At 31.3% G+C, this 19,392-nt stretch overlaps 1 protein-coding gene across 1 annotated transcript in view; it reads left to right on the top strand.

Moving 5' to 3' along the window:
- The window catches only part of LOC142319896 (uncharacterized), a 143,255-nt gene that overhangs the window by 60,385 nt on the left and 63,478 nt on the right, over positions 1-19,392 (top strand). The window contains exons 8-9 of the mRNA XM_075357569.1: positions 7,352-7,424; positions 19,085-19,135. Coding sequence (XP_075213684.1) covers positions 7,352-7,424; positions 19,085-19,135 — 124 coding nt within the window. The remainder of the gene's footprint in view (positions 1-7,351; positions 7,425-19,084; positions 19,136-19,392) is intronic.

Genomic DNA, 19,392 nt, shown 5'->3' with positions numbered 1-19,392 from the left:
ACAACTTTGACGTGTAATTTATTTTTCTTGGTTATTTATCCTTTAATTTTGTGCTTTGTAATACTGATCTGATAATGGTCTACTTGATATTTACGTGGAAATTTTAGAATGTTGCGTTTTTTATCTGTGTAACAGCACATCTTGTCATTGGTGATGTGATTTTTGTGTAATTTATAAATATATTTCAAATCTTGTGATACGAATAAAGTATTTATTTATGTGTAATTCTAATCGCAAGCGTAAAAAAAAATAGTAAATATCTTTTACTTCACTAAAAAGATACCTATGTGACACAACTACAAAATTTTATATCTTATTTTGACATATAATTATCATTTATTTTTCATTATTAATGAATTTGTTACGTTAAAAAATGATAACATGTGATATAATAATGAGTATTTTAAATGTCAAGTTGTCATTTTTTCTATATTATATCATTGTTTTTTTTTTCATTTCTGTTGTTAAGTGGACTGGTGCAATATAGAAGTGATTTATTGTGTGAAAATCCCGTATAAGTTAAGATTATATCGTTTTATTTCTTTTAATTGTTTAGATTTTTGTTTTCATTGCCTTATTTATTTACGGTATCTTTTTTTGAATTGGTTTATTTTTTGTATGTTAATTTAAATTTAACTGCATTTACAGTCAAATTCCTGTAAATCAAATCCCCGTAATTCGAAATTATTGTAATTCCCGGCCTTATTGTATTACGTTATACGGAAGTATAATTCCGTAACTCGAACAAAAATCCTGTAAGTCGAAGTAAAAAATTTTTTAGTTTATTACAAAAAATTGAATAAAAAACCCGTGTTTAACATAAGGTCTATATAATACCGATCTTATTTTCAGTTCAGAAATATGAAACAAGCACGATTCATAGTTCACTTCCTGTACTATGCGATAAAGAGTGAATTAACATAAAACGAAATCTTATGCGGTACATCATGCATCAGTATTCGCCGGAACTCGTTGGTCGTAAGAAGTGTCGGTCTATGTTTTTTTGCTACTGTAAACAAGGGTGTTCTTATTCTTTCCTTAACAACGATTTTTATGTGTTTAGTTTTTAAACGGTTAGATTTAGTTTTTATTCAGTTTTGTTAGTTGTTTTTTACATTCTTTCTGTTCTTTTTTCTTAAATGTCAAAAATAAGTTTAAAAACATTGTCATTAGTTGATAATATAAGGATCATAGTAGAAGTAGATGAGGGAAAAAAGAAGAAAACGTGATCGCATCGGAATTAGGTATACCACCCAACACTCTTACAACGATCTACAAAAACCGTGCAAAACGTCTGAAAGATCGTTACTCATTTTTGAAACGTTACTTTTTACTTTTTTGATAACGCCTTCGTAACTCAGGCTTTATCAAAAGTCTGTCAAATATCCTGATGTTGAAAAAATCGTTTTAGAGTGATTTAAAAACAGTCGCGATCAAAATTTATCTATCAGTGGACCAGTTTGTCGGTGAAAAAGCCGAGTACTTTGCGAGACAGTTCAATTGTACGTATTTCAAAGCTAGTGTGGGTTGGTTTAATAAGTTAAGAGATAGGCAAAAAAAAATTTTTTTTAATGTTTGTAGTGAAAGTGCCAGTGTAATACGTGGTTAAACAGTACGTTAAAAGAAATTATGGGCACGTACAACGAATCGGACATTTTTAACGCTGATGAAAGTGGACTGTTTTACAAATGTTTACCTGACAAAATTTTTAAAGGTGAAAAATATCACGGTGGGAAACGAAATAAAGACCGCGTTACAGTTCTTTTAAGTGCGAACGTGTTGGGGACAGAAAAGTTGAAACTTCTCTTGAAACTGGTAAATCGAAAAAACCACGTTGTTTCGCTAACGTTAAATCTTTGCCTATTCAGTACGAAGCCGATAGAAACGTGTAGGCTACTGGAGAAATCTTCGAAAAATGGTTATTTAAATTGGATAATTATTGTTATCGAAAAATAGACTGTTCTGTTAAGTTAATTGACAACTGCCCGGCACATCCAAAATCGTTTCCTCAGGAATTGTTATCGATAAAATTCGTTTTTTTTTTTTTCACCAGATGTTACCTCTATACTCCAAATACTTTATACTCTATACTGTTCAAATAATACTTCAGAGGATGAACGAGTTTGATATGTATGAGTGTAAATGAAGTGTAGTCTTGTACAGTCTCAGTTCGACCGTTCCCGAGATGTGTGGTTAATTGAAACCCAACCACCACCAAAGAACACCGGTATCCACGATCTAGTATTCAGATCCGTGTAAAAATAACTGACTTTACTAGAACTTGAACGCTGGAACTCTCGACTTCCAAATCAGCTGATTTGGGGAGACGCGTTCACCACTAGACTTAAACTTACTTAAAAAAAAACCGAAATTATCAATTAAAATGAATCATAATCGTTTTTATTATTTAAAGTTGTGAAAAAATATTAATAATAATTACAAAATAATTTCAATTATTAACTTTATCCAAGGAAAGATATTTAAAAGCAAACCGCCGTAATAGTCATAACAACCACGTGTGTGCTAAGTTAACCGTTAGAAGAATCTCATTTTAAATTCACCACTCTGTATCATCAGCGGATAAATAAAAACAAGTTATTTATTTTTACAAGTTTTTAGAAAGTAAAAATTAAATTATTTGGGTGATACGTTTGATTTTCTTCTCTAATTCAATAACAGCTAATAACATTTTTTTAATAAAATTAATACCAAACAATCTAATGATGTATATGTTAATGGGAATATGTGTTGGTTTAAAAAAAAAACAAAGGCAATATTTTGCATATTATATTGACTCTAGTTGCAGCCTGACCGCTCCGCCTCTAGGTGGAGTGGTCAGGTTACTTTCTCCTCCATTTTATGTCCGATGATCAGTCAGATATGAACCGGAATTTAGTCTTCGTGGCGTACGAATATAAATTGGCTGAGGCGGGAAGGATATTGATTGTAGGGATTGGATGAACGCTCCAGCCGCCTTGGCATTTGCGTTTCTCCGGTCAGTAGCGTCATGTTATAGCGAAAGGGTCCATCGTCGGTTGCACATCGTATTATTGAAGTTATAAAACCCTTCGAAATTTCGAATAAACTGCGTGTGCACTCTGGAGATTGGGTTCTCACTTATTCGAGTCTACGACTCGGCCAGAAAATTTAAAGGTGGGCGTGAGTCTGTAGAAAATTAGTTACAATTAAACGCTCAAGGACGAGTGTGTTGGATGACAACATTCGACCGACCCGAAACCTCGTGGAAAAAGATCGGCACCTTTCGGTTGATAAAATCTTTCGGAAGTGAGTATCGGCTGTGTAAGTGTCCATTCATTAATACAAAATACCTCAGATTTCGTAAACCTTGTGCGAGATGGGGGTCCAAGAATTTTGACCCAAAATCAGAATCAGGTAGGACTGGAAACTGGCGAAAGATCCTGAATCGATTTCGACAAGAGAGAAATAATTTTTTGTATCGAATATGAGATAAGACATGTCCATCACTACACTCCCGAGTTGAATCAATGAATATGGAGTGGCATAAGAGCGCGGAGCCATGTCCTGTAAAGACGAAAATGGGTCCGTCAACAGGAAAAATCCTTGCAACCGTCTTTTGGGACCGAAAAGGCTTATATTGCTAGTCGAGTTTCTCCACTAACGCGGTATTGTGAATACTGCATACTACTGCCAATTCTTGATAAAGTGAAAGGAGCCGTCAGTCAGTCAGAGATGTGATTCTCCTTCAAGACAATGCCCGACTTCACACAGGCATTAGTGTACAGGGAAAAGTGAACTAAGTTCACCGGGGAACCTTAGAACATACCCCATGCAGTCCAGATTTATCCACCTACAATTTTTTTTTGTTTGGACCATTGAAGGAGGCTTTGGAAGGACATTGATTACAGGTCTACAACTAAGTAGAGGAGTTTATGCATATTGGCTTGTGACTCATCCTCAAACCTTTTATGAAGAAGGTCCTTCCTGTGGTTCCTTAATCCACAAGCTCCTCACTTGGGAAAAATGTCTAGAATATAGAAAAGCAATAAATATGTTTTGTATCTTTATCCTGTACCAATAAATGTTGAAAAGAAAAGTCTGGTTTGTATTTGACTGACCCTAATAAATATGCTATTGTTCCAAGTGATTGATAGTTTATGTGGTTGTTGGTGTAATTTTTTTTTGTTTTGGTAGTATCCCTTTTGATCCCCATAATGTTTTTCATTTTTGCTTTTGTATGCTGCTGCTTGCCGATTTCCTTTTGACTTTGTTTTAGTATTTTAACAAAATGTTATAAATCTGTTTTGTATTTTGTGTATAGTGGCAATTTTTTTGGTTCTGCTTTGAGTGTGCATGAAATTGTTAGATTAATTTCTAAATGCTTTAAAAGTAATTATAAAAAATGAATTATTACAGAGTCCTACAACAATATGGAAAATCAATACTAAAGTTAAAAACATACATTAACTAGAAATGTGTACAATTTATTAGAATTATGCCAGTAACATCATATACATCTACTGTACAAAATTCTTTTATACGAATAGTTTAAATAAAATTATTGGAAATTCTGTGAAATTCATTTGCTGGTTTTGGCTCGCAAAACATTTAGCCCTGCTTTCTGCTCCCTCTCTGAAATTAAACCGTACTAAAAATTCTTGGGGTACAAATCAAAGGATAAATTTGGTGCTTCCTTGTGATTTCTGATCTGAGAAACTGAATAAAAGAGATCCCAGATTTGTATCTAGCTTGGGTTTTTTTAAAAGATTTGAGAAGTTCAACTTTGTTGATAAAAAATGTACATAATGATACACTCGCTGACGGAGCGGAGTTTGTTACTTAAAAAACAAACGCTGAGCACCACTGCCCGCTGGCGGAGCGAAGACAATGTTGATAACGACAAATGCTAAGCACGACTGATTTAAACATTGTTACAACGGATTCTTTATGTCCGTTGTAAATAAAAGGACAGAAAAAAATTCCCATGATACTTCTGCAAGTCATTTCCAACGCACTTTTTTGTTTGATGTTTGATGTGTGTTTGAATGTGTGGTTTGATGTTCTTAGTGATAATCTCATAGTCCCTTTTATCTTACTGCCAAGGTTCAATGGGGAGCGATACTTGCATTTTTTGCAGACCAATCTAATGGGACTCTTGGAAGATATTTCACTTGCAGGTATGGTATTTCAATGATGGTGCACCTGCTCACTACTGTCATGATGTGATAAATCATTTAAATAACACGTAGTAAGCAGTGGATTGGTCGCAACAGACCAGTAAAATGGCCACCTCGATCTTATGCCAACGAACGTTTTCCTTGGGGATGATGAAGTCGTTAGTCTATTGTGCTCGTATTGACACACAAGAGTATTGAAACATCATATAATAGAAGCTGGTGCTGTTAAGAATAATAATGATGCTATTAGACTTGCCTGTCTAGAATGGATTCACCGAGCTGAATTATGCATTTGAACAGAGTAGCGACCAAACTGAGTAACTGCTTTGAAGAATTGTTAGCAACTTTATCAAGTAACAATTTTGATATTTAATAATTTTTAGAAAAAAACCCAAAAGTTATATTTAAAAAATTTATTTATTTTTTTTCTGTTATTGATAAGTTTTCTATTTGTTTTCATTTACATGATGTTGTTCAAACATTGAAGAAAATTGTTTTGTTTAAAATAATACCGCTTTTCCAATCTAGTTTGTTTAATTAAAGTTGAACTTCTCAAATTTGTGTTTATTTTTAAAAGACGTTATTTACATCAATTTTCTCAGAATTAAATTCTGTAGAAAGTTTTATTTGTTTGTTGATAAATTAACAAAGTTATTTTTTTTCAAACCTAAAAAGTGTATTTTCTGACAAAACATATTTTTTGTGTATTTTTCTTAAAACTTAAGTGGTATAGAGGTCTGGAACAAATTTTATTTTATCTTTTAGATAAAAAACCATAAAGAAGCACTAAATTCCCCCTTCAATGTTCCCAAGAACTTTAGTACGGTTTAATTTTACAGAGGGAGCAGAAAGCAGGGCTATACGTTTCACAAACCGAAACTCGCAAATGAACTGTTTTCTGACCTATGTTTTTTTTTTACTGTTCTTAACATCATTTCTGTAGTCATTATAGCCTGGTTATGTTTTTTACTTAGCACCAAAATTTCAATTCCATAAAACAGTATATCTTTTGTGACCTTATTCCTAAGAATTCTTCTTCTGATAACAAATACTTAGAAAGGTAGGTGTTTGTTTCTGTTCTGGCACATTTTCTTGCTAATTTTTTATTAGGTGTCCCAGATGTCTTTGCCTGGAGTAGTTTGTAAATAAAACAGTTTTTCAGTACGTGGTTGTCATCCACCTTTAGTTTAGTTTTTTACAGATGTTTTGAAGTTATACTAGTGACATAGGGTTTGTAAAGAATCTTCAGATCTTCATAATCCTCTATGAGGAACATCTTGATCATCTGCAAATAAGACTGTACTTACAGTATTCTACCCCTCTATTAACCCAATTACATTTAATTTCTATTAGCTGTTTACTTTCCACTTTGTAAGAATATAATCAAGTTATAAATTAAAAAGAATTGGTGACAGACTACTGCCTTTTCTAATAATCTGATTTATTGTAATGTTATTTAAGAGTTTATATTTATAAAACAAGGTTGTACCTTTATAGAATATCTGAATACCCAATAACAGGTTTTTTGAGATTCTTTTTTCTTTAAAAAATTCTTCCATAATAACATAAATCTCTTGTTATCAAAGTGCAGAACAGCCTTGTGGATTCCTAAACTGAACTGACATCTTTTTTTCAATCTAGATTTTTATGAGAAAATATCAACGGGTATCTAGTGTTGCCATTGATAATGCATTTGCTGCAGAACTGGTCTAAATTTGGTTTGTTATTTACATAGAGCAGACTTAGCAATGCTTTTAAGATATCTGCTTAATAATTTAGAATAAATTTGAAATCATTGTTTAGTATGAATATTCCTCAATAATTTTTACAGCCATTTCCACCACCTATTTTAAAGATGATTTCCACCACCTATTTATTGTAGCTGTATTGCACAGTAAAGCTATTTTATGATCTAAAATATATAAACTTTTTGGATCGTTTATTTGTACTACAACAGATAGAAAGTTAATTTAAAAAATTAAATTATTATTTACAAAACTGTCTGAATCCATCAGGATTCATACCAGGTTATCTACAACCATTATGGTTATCGTACTTGACATGTATATTTCAGTAATTACATTAACATAATTTAGTACAAATAGTAATCTGGGTTTGTTCATAGTTGGGTTGATAGTTAATTAATAAAACTTTCCTTGGTTTATGGTGTGATGCTATTTAATATTAATTTTCAGGGAACCATTGCCAGTGTTGCCTGCCAGTAGTACTGCTAACATTGAATCAGCAGTCTCATCAGAATCATCAAAGGTCAGGATTTATCATATACTAATTTTTAAGTGATACTCTTTATTTAATCGAACAGATAAAATTAATACATGTTTTTCTCTACAATGTTTACTATTAATTTAAAAAACTGATAAATTATATGCTACATATTTTTTTTAATGTTTATTAAAAAGTGGATTTTTGCTTATTGAATTAAACCTTTATAGTATACCATTTTTATAGTATCAAATTTAATTACTTCATTAAATATTTCAAAATTGTCTTATAAATGCTTTCTTTGGAATTCATAATGTGTTTTCCAATTAGTTTTGGCATTATGAAATACAGAATACATCTTCTATATTTAAACAAGAATTTTTTAATAAAAATTCAGTTAATAGTAATAATAAGCCAAATTAAAAATTAATGTGTTTAAAGTCACAACTGTTTCTCAATGTAGAACATTTTAAAGTCCGAACAGTTTACTTTATTTATATATAGACTATTGTATTTAATGCGTATTTGTTTTTTTTTTAAAGGCTATATTCTATACAGCTTTGAAGAAGCTGTAGAGTAGAACAGTAGCTGTAACGGTGTACTGGCGTTAACGAACGCCACCTCAGTTCTTTAGCCTGAGCAGACTAACAGGTACATACTTTTCTGGACTCGCTCAAGGGTCAGTCTGTTGCGCTCTGTGTTCAGGGCTCTTAACCAGGCAGGTGCCCCATATAGTAGGATCGACTTTACGACGATTCTCGCCATAAAGGTCTCGCCGTTTTGAAGTCTTGACCCTTCACGTTGGCTGAGAGGCCTGCTCAGCACGTCCACCGTCTTCTCTGCTTTAACCGTGGTTTCGATCATATGACTCCTAAAGGAACACTTGCCATCCAGTCATACCCCAAGGTACTTCACTGAAGGACTGGGAAGTACGAAACATCTTGTACTCGGAGGGCGATGTGCTCCAGTCTCCGCCTTCCAGCCATGACCAGCACCTTAGTCTCCTTCGGAGACAGTTCTAGTCCTTTATCGAGTAGCCAGCCTTTCACTAATTTGATGGCTTCGTCAGCTCTGTCCATCACGCTGCTCGGTTCTAGCCACTACAAACAGAACCAAGTCAACGGCAAAGGCGACCGGGGAAACACCTTCAGGGAACGATAACCTCATCGTGGACAACATTCCACAATAGTGGTGATAGCACAATACCTGCAGCACATTCCGATCGACCGTAAATATGTTCCTGCCATTAACGCTAGATGCGATGATAGTCCTGTGACAGAGGTAGAACTGAAGCGCCCTCCTCAGATAAGTTGTCGAGCCCCTTATCTGCAAGAAACTTGAAGATCAACGAGCATAACAGACTACTGGCGTTCCTGACGTCAAAGAAGATGAGCGACGGAATGTTCCTTCTATGTCTCGATCCAGCAACCGCACTGTCGATCGTATTCATTGCCTTGTTGACGGCATCAATCGTCCAGATGCCTGTCCGAAAACCGGGCAGGTTTTATGCCATCGTTTCTAGCGATGTTAGCAAGCCACACCACCAATATTTTCTTGAAGAGCTTCGAGTATTTATTTATCAAACAAAGCGGTCGATTGGCAGAAAGGTCATCGGCAGGTCATCCTTCCTTACTGATCAGCACCAACCGTGACATCTTCCAATTCTCCATCATGTGATCGTTGACCAGGTTTTAGTTGAATGCATCTAAGATCTTGAATGAGACCGCGTCAACCATAATCCTGACCACCCCAATCGGAACACCATCAGGCCCAGGATTTTTCCCAGTCTTCCCCCTCTGGGTAGGACCAAGCAGCTCTTCCAAAGAATCGAGAGAAATCATCAGCAATATTCTTCTCCCTTCTCTCTTCTTGGAGAACCGCAGCTACATAATTTTTCAGCTGACCATCAGTAAGGTCCCCGAATTTTTGTATGACTATCAGCTATCCACGACCCTAGACGTTTCTATCGATCTTCATGCACAGCTGCTTCCAATAGTCCATCTTGGACTTTAAGATGGCCAATTTATACTTCCTCCTGGACTTGATGAAACAAACTCTTGCCAGTTACCTCCGATCCAGGTCCGTCCCACGGTTTAGTCTCTGGAACCGCCGTCGTGCTGATAGCAAACCTTCCACAGTTCAGCAAAATCAGTGACCATCAGTCCATCAGTACACCCGCTTGGCCCTGGTTGGTTTCCTGACGAAAGTTCCTGAGTGACCGCCTCTACAAGGACATCCAGCTTCATCTCATCCTCCTCGTCTAACCTGGCCACAATTAATTTCTGGAAACTAATCCAGCCATCTAAGAATACTGCCACTCAGTTACCACCGCTGCCCGCCGAGACAGCAGCATCCACAAGATGATGCTGTGATCGCTTAGTGAGATCTCAACTGAAACTCCAAAAGCTGATCCTCCTAGTATGGCCAGCACTGACAAGAGTTAGATCAATCCACAAACGACCGTCATTCCCGTCAAACATAGGAAGATGGCCCATCATTCAGACAAACCAACCCCGCCATGCTCATCAGGTTGTTCCACATGAAGCCCCTGGGTCTGCCAGCTGGACCACCCTAAGCCTGAACTTCACATTAAAATCACCAGCAACTATGATCATACGTTGCTGGTGAAATCTGAGGTTGTGATAGAAAAAGTGGAATAATAAAAATAAATTCTTAAACTGGCTGTTATTTTGAGTGTAAGAGGTCTTTACTAACTTCATTAACAACCTTCTCAAACTGATGACCACAAATGTAAATGAGAAACAGCGATAATACACGATATATAAAATTTTTTAGTCATTACACTTACAAAGAAGTAGTATGTATTACGTACATATATGTTATTTACAAGGTCTGTAAATAAAGTAATGAGACTAGTTTTTATTGGCAGCCAAAGTGGTAACAGTGTATAGATACTAGTAAACATATGGTAATGTGAACAACTGTTTTATATTAATATTTTTAGTCTATTATTGCCATGTGAGATGTAAAACTTTTTGTGTAACGAGTTTTTGTTGTGGGTTACAAAAATGTATGATACTAATTATGAGCAGTGTTCTGCAATCAAATTTTGTGTTAAACTCTGTGAGAATGCTACTGAAACTTTTTCAAAATTGAAAAGAGCGTATGGAGATGACGCTCTATCACGAGTCCAAGTCTTCAGGCGGTTTAAAGCTTTTTCAGATGGCTGGGAATCGGTTGTGGATGATCCACGCTCTGGAAGACCATTACCGTAAAAAAATGACGACAGTGTTGAGCGAATCAGTGACTTGATACAGTACAACTGGTGATTAACTGTCAGAATTATTTCAGAACAATTGAATTTAAACCATACCACAGTCCATCAAATTTTAACATACAAATTTGACATGAAATAAATTTGTGCAAAATTGGTACCAAAAAACCTCACTGTTGAACAAAAAAGCAACAGGGTGGAAGTGTGTCGAGATCTCCTAGGTCAGTTGAAACTGATCCTGATTTTAAAAAAAAAAATTTATTACTGGTGATGAATCTTTGATATTTGAATACGACCCAGAACAAAATGCCAGATCAAGGAATGGCACACTTGAAACTCACCATGTTCCAAAAAAGCAAAAATGAGCAAATCAAAACCACACTAATTTGTTTTTTTGATAGTAATGGCATTGTCCATAAGATTTTGCGTACAGGACATACTGTAAATCAATATGTTTACCGAGAAATTCTTGAAAGACTCTGGAAAACAGTTGCCCACATTATCCCAGCCATCAAAGACAACTGGATCCTGCATCATTATAATGCACCTTGTCACACTGCATTCTCAATTAATGAGTTTTTGGCAAAGAAAAACATTCCTGTAGTTCCTCAACCACCCTCATTCACTTAACTTGAGTCCCTGTGACTTTTTCCTGTTCCCGACTTTAAAAAAACACCTCAAAGGACACAATTTTGGAACAGTAAATAACATTAAAAAAAAAAAAATGTAACCGACCATCTGAAGAATATTTCAGTTTCTGAATTCCGACACTGCTATGAAGAGTGGGAAAACCATTTAAAGTGTTGAGTGGCTTCCCAAGGGAACTATTTTGAAGGTTAGTCCACGTATAATTGGATTGAAAATAAAAAAAATGTAAAAATGTTTTTGACCTTGTACTTTATTACTTTATTTACAAACATTGTATGTAATATGTATTAAGAGAACAAATTTAATTATTAGTTTTGTTACATTAACAATAATTTTTATTAATAATAAAGAAAAGCAATTAAATATTATTGACCATTAATTGAAGGGTAATAAACATAGTATTACTTAAAAGAAAGACTAACTAAAACAATGCTATTGTTTTACCGTGTATATCTATATTGAAACGTGTAACGTTTATATAAATTGTAAACGTATAACATTGGTAAATTCATATTAAAAATTAATAACTTTAATGTGTACCGGGAAAAAATAAAATAAAAAAAAATAATTTTTTAATAAATATTTTTATAATTAGCAATAAGACATTTTGATTACTGTTAGCATTTTATTAAAGTTACTTAGTCATTCTAGATATAATAACAATATTAAATATACAAAATTATACCTATCCATTTTTAATGTAGTCAGATAGTAAGATTTATGTCTTATGAAAAATTTGTTATGGAGCATTTTCATTGTGCCAGAAATGCATACAAAAATTCTGATGTCATAACCATAACAGTTGTACTGGTTACTCATAAAATAACTACAGCCATTCTTAGGAACAGTAATCATCCCGTGCCAGACTTATTAAGAAATGTCAAATGATGTGGTCTCCTGTTACATAAGCAGTTGCTCATAAGCTTTTGCTATGTCAACTGAAATGCAGATAAGTATTCAGCCTTACAAACAATGTATTCATTATTCACCAAAAGAACTGGTTAAATAATGAACATCAAAATTTGCACTTACATACCTAAAATTATATTATTTTATCTTGTAGATAAAATATAAAGAAAGGTTTTTGATTTATCAATAAAGACACAAAAATGGTTTCATTTGATGTATCTAATATGCACAGAAATACAACTTCAAAAAAAGGTATTTATATTATTTAGAAGATTTTTACATACTTTAAACAACTAATTAATCAGGGGTAGGGTTTGTCAAAACCCTACTTTATTGAAGAACGTCTGGAGTCTTCAACTGCATCATCAGCTAATAATTAAAATAAATATATATCTAAAGTTAAGGTTAAAAAAAATTGCAGTTTTTTTTAATCATTTTTTAATGATATTCCTCGCATGGCAAAATGATTTATTCCTGCTCTTTCCATATTATGTGATCATATTAGTTCTGCCAAATTGCAAAATCCAGAATTCTGAATTGCATAAATCAGTATTATTAAAACTTTGCAGATGTGTGATAATGAATTATTCAAATTGGTGGTATTAATATGATCAAACAATAAAGAAATTCATCTTGGACTTGTCATGACGGCAGAGGATTATTGTTAATAAATGTCAATGAAAGATTTAACCACTTTTTACATGTTTTAGTATAAAACTTCTGTTTTAAATTTGCTGCTGTTGGGAAGAAAATTGAATGTTACCCCTCACTCTCTGAGTCACCAACTAGCTGATGCTCTTTGTACAAACTACAGTATTAATATTAATTTATTTAAATGTAATGCGGTTTAAAAATTTTGCTAACCATCATGGTGAAGTGGTGGTGCTTCTGCCTTTCATCCATAAGGTTCTGAGTTTGAATTCCAGTTAGTTTGGTATTTTTTTTGCACATGCCAGAAAATTCATTACACAAATAAAAACTGGCAATGAATTGTATAACTTTCCTACCTACGTCAGTCAAGTTATGCTATTCATTTTTGAAGAAGCTTCCTGGTTACGCTAGAAAGTTTTTCAGTCATTTTTAGCCCTATCTGTATCTTTATAATAAAATAATATTTTTTTATTGAAAACAATAACCATATTTATGAATTTTTTTAACATTTTTATGTAAAAACATTTATTTCTAATTTTATGATATGTAGTTAAATAAATAATACAATAAAAAACAGATTTTTTTATATATTTGTTGAGGACTCTATGAAAGTTGATTGGTACAACTGTTGTTTTGTGTTCTTGTTCTTTTCCAATAATTATAAAAGTTATTGTAATAAATTTTAATGTTGATGATTTTAAAAGAACTTTTTTTTATTAAATATAAAATTGCTTATTTGATTTATATTTAAATATTCAGTTTTAATTTCTAAAGTCAAAATTCTCAATAGAACCAAAATTTGTAATATTAGTATATTAGCATCACAATATTGAAAAATATATTTTGACTTTTGAAAATTTGAGGACTCCATGCATAAGGGGGGGATTCTTTTAATGGTTGAAATATTCAATAAAATTGATTTTAAATAAGTCTAAAGATATTCTTTTTTTCAATTTTTTTTTAATTTGTGAGTTCCCCAATCAGGGGAGTGGTATTAAGTTATTTTAGAGGCTTTATTGCTTAACAAAATATGTTTTGAGCATTAAAAATTTGAATCTGTAAAACATTTTTTTTTTTCATTTTGTGGGCTTCTATACTAAAGAGGAAGCATTTTGGAAGAGGAAGCAATTTTTTCTAAAAAAAGTAATATTACCAAAATGCTTTTAAATAAGAACTTTTTAAAATTGTTTAAAAAATATTAAGATTTAGCCATAATTCCAAATAAACAAAGTTGTAATTTTCTAGGAAGGGAATGAACATTTTTTGGTACCAAAAGAAGAAATATTTTTTGGAATCACATTCTATTCGAATGGGATGGGTACAACAAATTTTTATAGTGGTTTTAAAGCCTATTAATGTAGAAGATGCAGATGCAAAAACTCCCATTAAATCCTTTTCTGAAGCAATATATAGCTAAAAAAAGAAAAATATAAGCCTTTTTTTTTGGAAGGGGGAATCTAAACTACCCCAGTTTTTACTTTGAGTCTAAACTGCTTCAGTAAAGATTTAAAATCTTATTTTAGTCAAAGTACCTTCTCCACCCCTTTTCTAATTTTTGCTAAAATTTATTACATTTTACCTCCTAAAGATAGTACCTGCTAACAAAGTTGGTAAAAAGTCAGTTAACAGCATCTAGAGTTATAAGACCAAATACAGGTCAACATACGTACAAACATCCATCTGACAAAAATAACTTTTTTGGACTTGGAAGCATTGAATAATAATGTTTTTCACAAATTTCCTTAAGGCATCAAACTTAAAAAAAGACCAATGTACTTATTTTTTTTTAACAATTTCATATTCTTGTTACAGATATAACTGTTATAGCAAATATATTATTATACCTGGGAAACTATAAAGAGAATTTAGGGTAATTGTAATTGGGCATAGGTCTGTAAGGTATTGGAGGAAGAAAAAAATACAAGTAAATGGTTTAAAAAATTAATACAAAAAAAATCCAGGATGTAGTTGGAAGTATTTCCTTGTTAGTAGTTTATTAGTGACAGCCAGTATCCCTGGAAACAATATTAATGATGCTTAATAAGCTGATTATTTTTGATATTCATTTCTATGCAGAAAAAATTTATATAAATTTTAAAATTTCTAGATTTCAGAATACAAAATATATGAAACCAATCATATTAAATTTTAAGAAATAGTATGCTTTTAAATACTAAAGTTAATATTATACTCATTTTTTAAATTTATTTTTGTAATAAATTGATTTAGAGACTAATTTTAGTTTGAATTCAAGCAGATGCAAATTAACTAATTTTTCTTTTTAAATTATGTATTGAATCTTTTTCTTATAGTGTAGTTCATTTATATAAAAGTTGTATACAATTCAGACAACAAATAGTTATGTGACACAATCATTTTATTTATAGTTTCTAGTTTAGTTACATTTGGTGTATAATTGTTTTATGATTTATGCCTTTAGAAAATTATTATTTCACTTTAACAAACTGAGATCTGTCAGTATGTAGTAAGAGGTTACTTTTTATGCTGTGTAATATTTTATTTATTTTTTTTACGTTTGTTTGTTTTGATTAAGTGTTTACAATTGCCAATCTATTTTAACTAGGTCTCTTTGTTAGTAAATTAAAATTTTTTAAGGATAACTTTGATAGCATTTATCTGTTTCTAATTAAAGTGCCAATCAGTTTTACTTTTACATTGTTGTTTTAATATGTATGAAGTAATTAATTGTAAAATCTATTTAGTTTTATTTATGTCATCCATCTGTGCTAAATAAAGTATTTTTTGTAGGTTTTAAAAAATACAAAAAAAAAAATATATTTGATTACATATAAAAAATTATTTTTTTCAGAAAGCTTTTATTTAACTAATATTAATATTAACATTAATAAAAAAGGAAACAAATTAGAAAACCCCTCTAAAAAGTAAAAAATAAGAATTAAATCAAATTGAGAATTTTAAACAAAAAAATATAATATATTAACAAATATAAAAATGCTCTGAGAAGTAAAAAATAAATTATATAAATATCTAATAAATAACCAATAAATAAAAAATAAATAAATGTATTATTAAATTTTAAAATTAAAAGTAATGAAAATATGTAGTTAAATAAAAGCGTGGCGCAGTTTTTATAATTTATTTAAAACAACACAACATTTATTTTTACAACAATTAATCTTCATTTTCATTTTCAAATAACGACACGAGGAGGCGGAAAGGTCTACTGGAACCTCTCCAGTTGAGACTGACTAGCTACCAGTAACAATCTGGGAAAATGCATCCACTCGCTTTCTTTGTACGTGTTCTCACATAGTTGAAGTTCATCTTCGAATTCTGCTTGTAATCTAAGCCAAATTTAAAATACAGCAAATGTCTATAAATACTTATTCGAAAACATTGTTATAAAAACTGCGCCACGCTTTTATTTAACTAAATATTTTCATTACTTTGAATTATAAAATTTAATAATAATTATTTCATTTATTTATTTTTTATTATTTATTAGATATTTGTATAATTTATTTTTTACTTTTCAGTGCATTTTTATTTTAGTTAAAATATTATATTTTTTTGTTTAAAATTCTCAATTTGATTTAATTCTTATTTTTTACAATTTTAGATTTTACAATTTGTTTCCTTTTTTTATTAATGTTAATATTAATATTAGTTAAATAAAAGCTTATTTAAAAAATAATTTTTTATATGTAATCAAATATATTTTTGTAATTTTTTGTATTTTTTCTTTAAGACTAAAAAAAAAGTAAAAATATTTATTTTTACACATCGAAGTTACATACGTGTACCAAATTTCAATCATTTTCATACGATAGTTCATGAGAAATGAAAATTTTCAACTAAATGCATGAATTTAGCGTAAGGGGAGCCTGTGGTGGTGTGTTGGTGTGGGGGTGTGCTGGTGTGGGGGTGGGTCATATAAAATTCTGACACCGTAGTGCTGTATTGTCATCGAAGTTACATACGTGTACCAAATTTCATTGATTTTCATACTATAAATTAAAAGATGTAGCAGTTGCAAGATTTGATTATTCCTGAAGCGAGTTAAATAAAAGCTTTTAAAAATAGTTGTAATATATTATTTATCATTCTATAAATAGTGAAATAATTTTATGAAAAATTATTAATGTACTTCATAACATAAAAAATGTAATTTTTACATTAAAAATGAACTTTTGGAGCAAAGTGTATTCAGGTTTTCTGGATCAAACTTTTCCCCCAAACTGGAGATTATTTTAGATTTTATGAGGAATAGGAGGCATCGCTTTATCCAGTCAGTAGTCACCTTAACTGCCACTTTGGGAACCCCAGTTAAGAAACACTCCTTGAAAAATTTCATGGGTACAGAGGATGTTAACTCACTAATTTCACAGGAGCAGCTGCTCTGCTAGCTGCTACAAGGTGTTAGCATGATACCACAGTAAAGCCAGACTGGTGGTGAACACAATTCTGATCATATTCAACCAAGGAAAAAAGTATTAAAGGATAAGGTGATGGAAGGAGTTGATCCACAAAGGAATGGTCTCTGATTAGGATAATTAATATATTGCCTAAGATTGACAGCAAAGGAAAAGTTCTATAATATTTTTCTAATGAAACTATCAGAGTGTTTCATTTTAATCATCCCAGGAGATTTTCTCGTCAACGACATACAAACAAAAAAATGCTCATTAATAGTAATTGTATATGTTCTTTGTACTACTGACAATAGGCACCCCCAACAGCTGTTGTTTTGTTGTTTGATAAGAAGGGTTACTTGACTGGAATATAGGAATTTATGGGAAAATGTAATTGCGTGGATGATAAAATTATCATGCATTAACAGTTAAAAAATGAAGTGGGTACTGGTTCTGCAGACCAGGATATATGAATACTGCAGTGAGTAATTCGGAATAGTTGCAACCACAGTGAGTACTGCCGCGGGCGGTGTTCAATGCGATTGTGAGACGACATTACCAGTCATTCTGTAGTAACAAGCGAAGAGTATGTCACAAGCATTCCAGTGTGGACAGTGAGTGAACGCAAGAAGTTGTTTAGTGAGTTATTGGTAGATAATAGTGAGAGTGAAAGGGTTAAATTCATTCATAAAGTGTAGGGTAGTTTTATTGTAAACAGCAAAGGTATGTACAGAGAATTGTATGAACTTTTGACTTGTCTAATCTTATCTTGTTAGTCCAATATTAAGTGTTAATATTAGTGGTCATTAAAATGTCTTTAGTGTATTGGACTGTATTCTGTTTTTTATGATATAAATATCTTTAAATAAGTCTTGTCCTTATTGAAATAACTATTTTGCATGTCATTTATTCTCTATTATTAATGTTACTACTATTACTTTTATTATTGTTATTATCTTATTTTTTTCGTTCTTAGACTAATAAGTTGTATTTATATAAACATTTTTCGAGCCGCATTTTTGCGGCTCTATCATTGAATGGTGCATTCAATGACAATTCAAAGATTAAATAAAGGAACTAAGTTTTTAGTTTAAAGAAAACTAAAAAACCTTTTTTTTTATTAATTCACCTTATAAGCTTGAAGCTTGTGCAAGGAAATATGAAATTGAAATTTTGTAGAAAATGAAAAATGCCATGCCTGACCAGTTTTTGAACCCAGGATCTCCATATGAAAGGCTGAGACACTACCACTTCTCCACGGAGATAAGATGTAAAAATGATTTGTTTTGAAAATACAAAGAAAACAATGAGGGGTAACTAGTTTTCTGTAAGCAGTTTCCATAGCTTTATGTTTTATAATAAGTGTAATATTAACTGAAAAAAATTTAAACAGTAAACTAGTTCTTTGACAATTAAAAATGGTAAAAATTATTTAGTGTTATCAGTTTTTAAAACTGTGTTATTCTGTAACTAAGTCACTGATGAAGAATTCAAAAACAAGCCACTGACCTACAGTAATGGTGATCCAGTTGGGTTCAATTAGATCCAATATTATTTTATAAGGTTAGTTCAATAACAAAAATAAATAAACAATATTTAGAGTGCTAAATATTTTATAACGGTAGTTTTTATACATTGTTTGCAGTGGTATTAAATTTAAAAATAATATTTTGTTTGATTCATTATCTACTTGGAAGAATCATTTTGAAACTATATTTTAGTTTATTCATTAGTAAACAGAAACTCTTTTTCTTGATAAAAGTTTATGTAAGTTATTTGTTGAGGATAAATTTACAATTTAATTTTACTTTAAAAAATTTATTAAAAAATTATGTTATAATTGATCATTGTATGTATGTTTTGTTTAGGTAACCACATCCGAACTTCACTCCACAGAAATAATGAAGAGTGAACAGAAAGTAAGTATATTTTAATTTTTCTAATTTTTTATTTATCATGTTTGTACCTGAAAATGCTTGTAAAAAAAAAAAAATATATATATATTTTTTTTTTTTTGTGCAGGCAACTGCAGTATTTGATATCAGTTTATTTTTATTAATTATTTTCTTTTTTGTAAGCAACTCAATAACTGGATAAATATTTCTTTAATATTCTTGATCTTCTTTCTACGCTCTTTTTCTTATACAAAATTAATGGTCTTTAAGATTAAATTTAA

The sequence above is a fragment of the Lycorma delicatula genome, chromosome 2 (genome assembly GCF_047948215.1).
Source record: "Lycorma delicatula isolate Av1 chromosome 2, ASM4794821v1, whole genome shotgun sequence".
Classification (NCBI taxonomy): Eukaryota; Metazoa; Arthropoda; class Insecta; order Hemiptera; family Fulgoridae; genus Lycorma; species Lycorma delicatula.
Note: the sequence above shows the minus strand (reverse complement) of the source record. Positions and strands in the feature narration are given on the sequence as shown.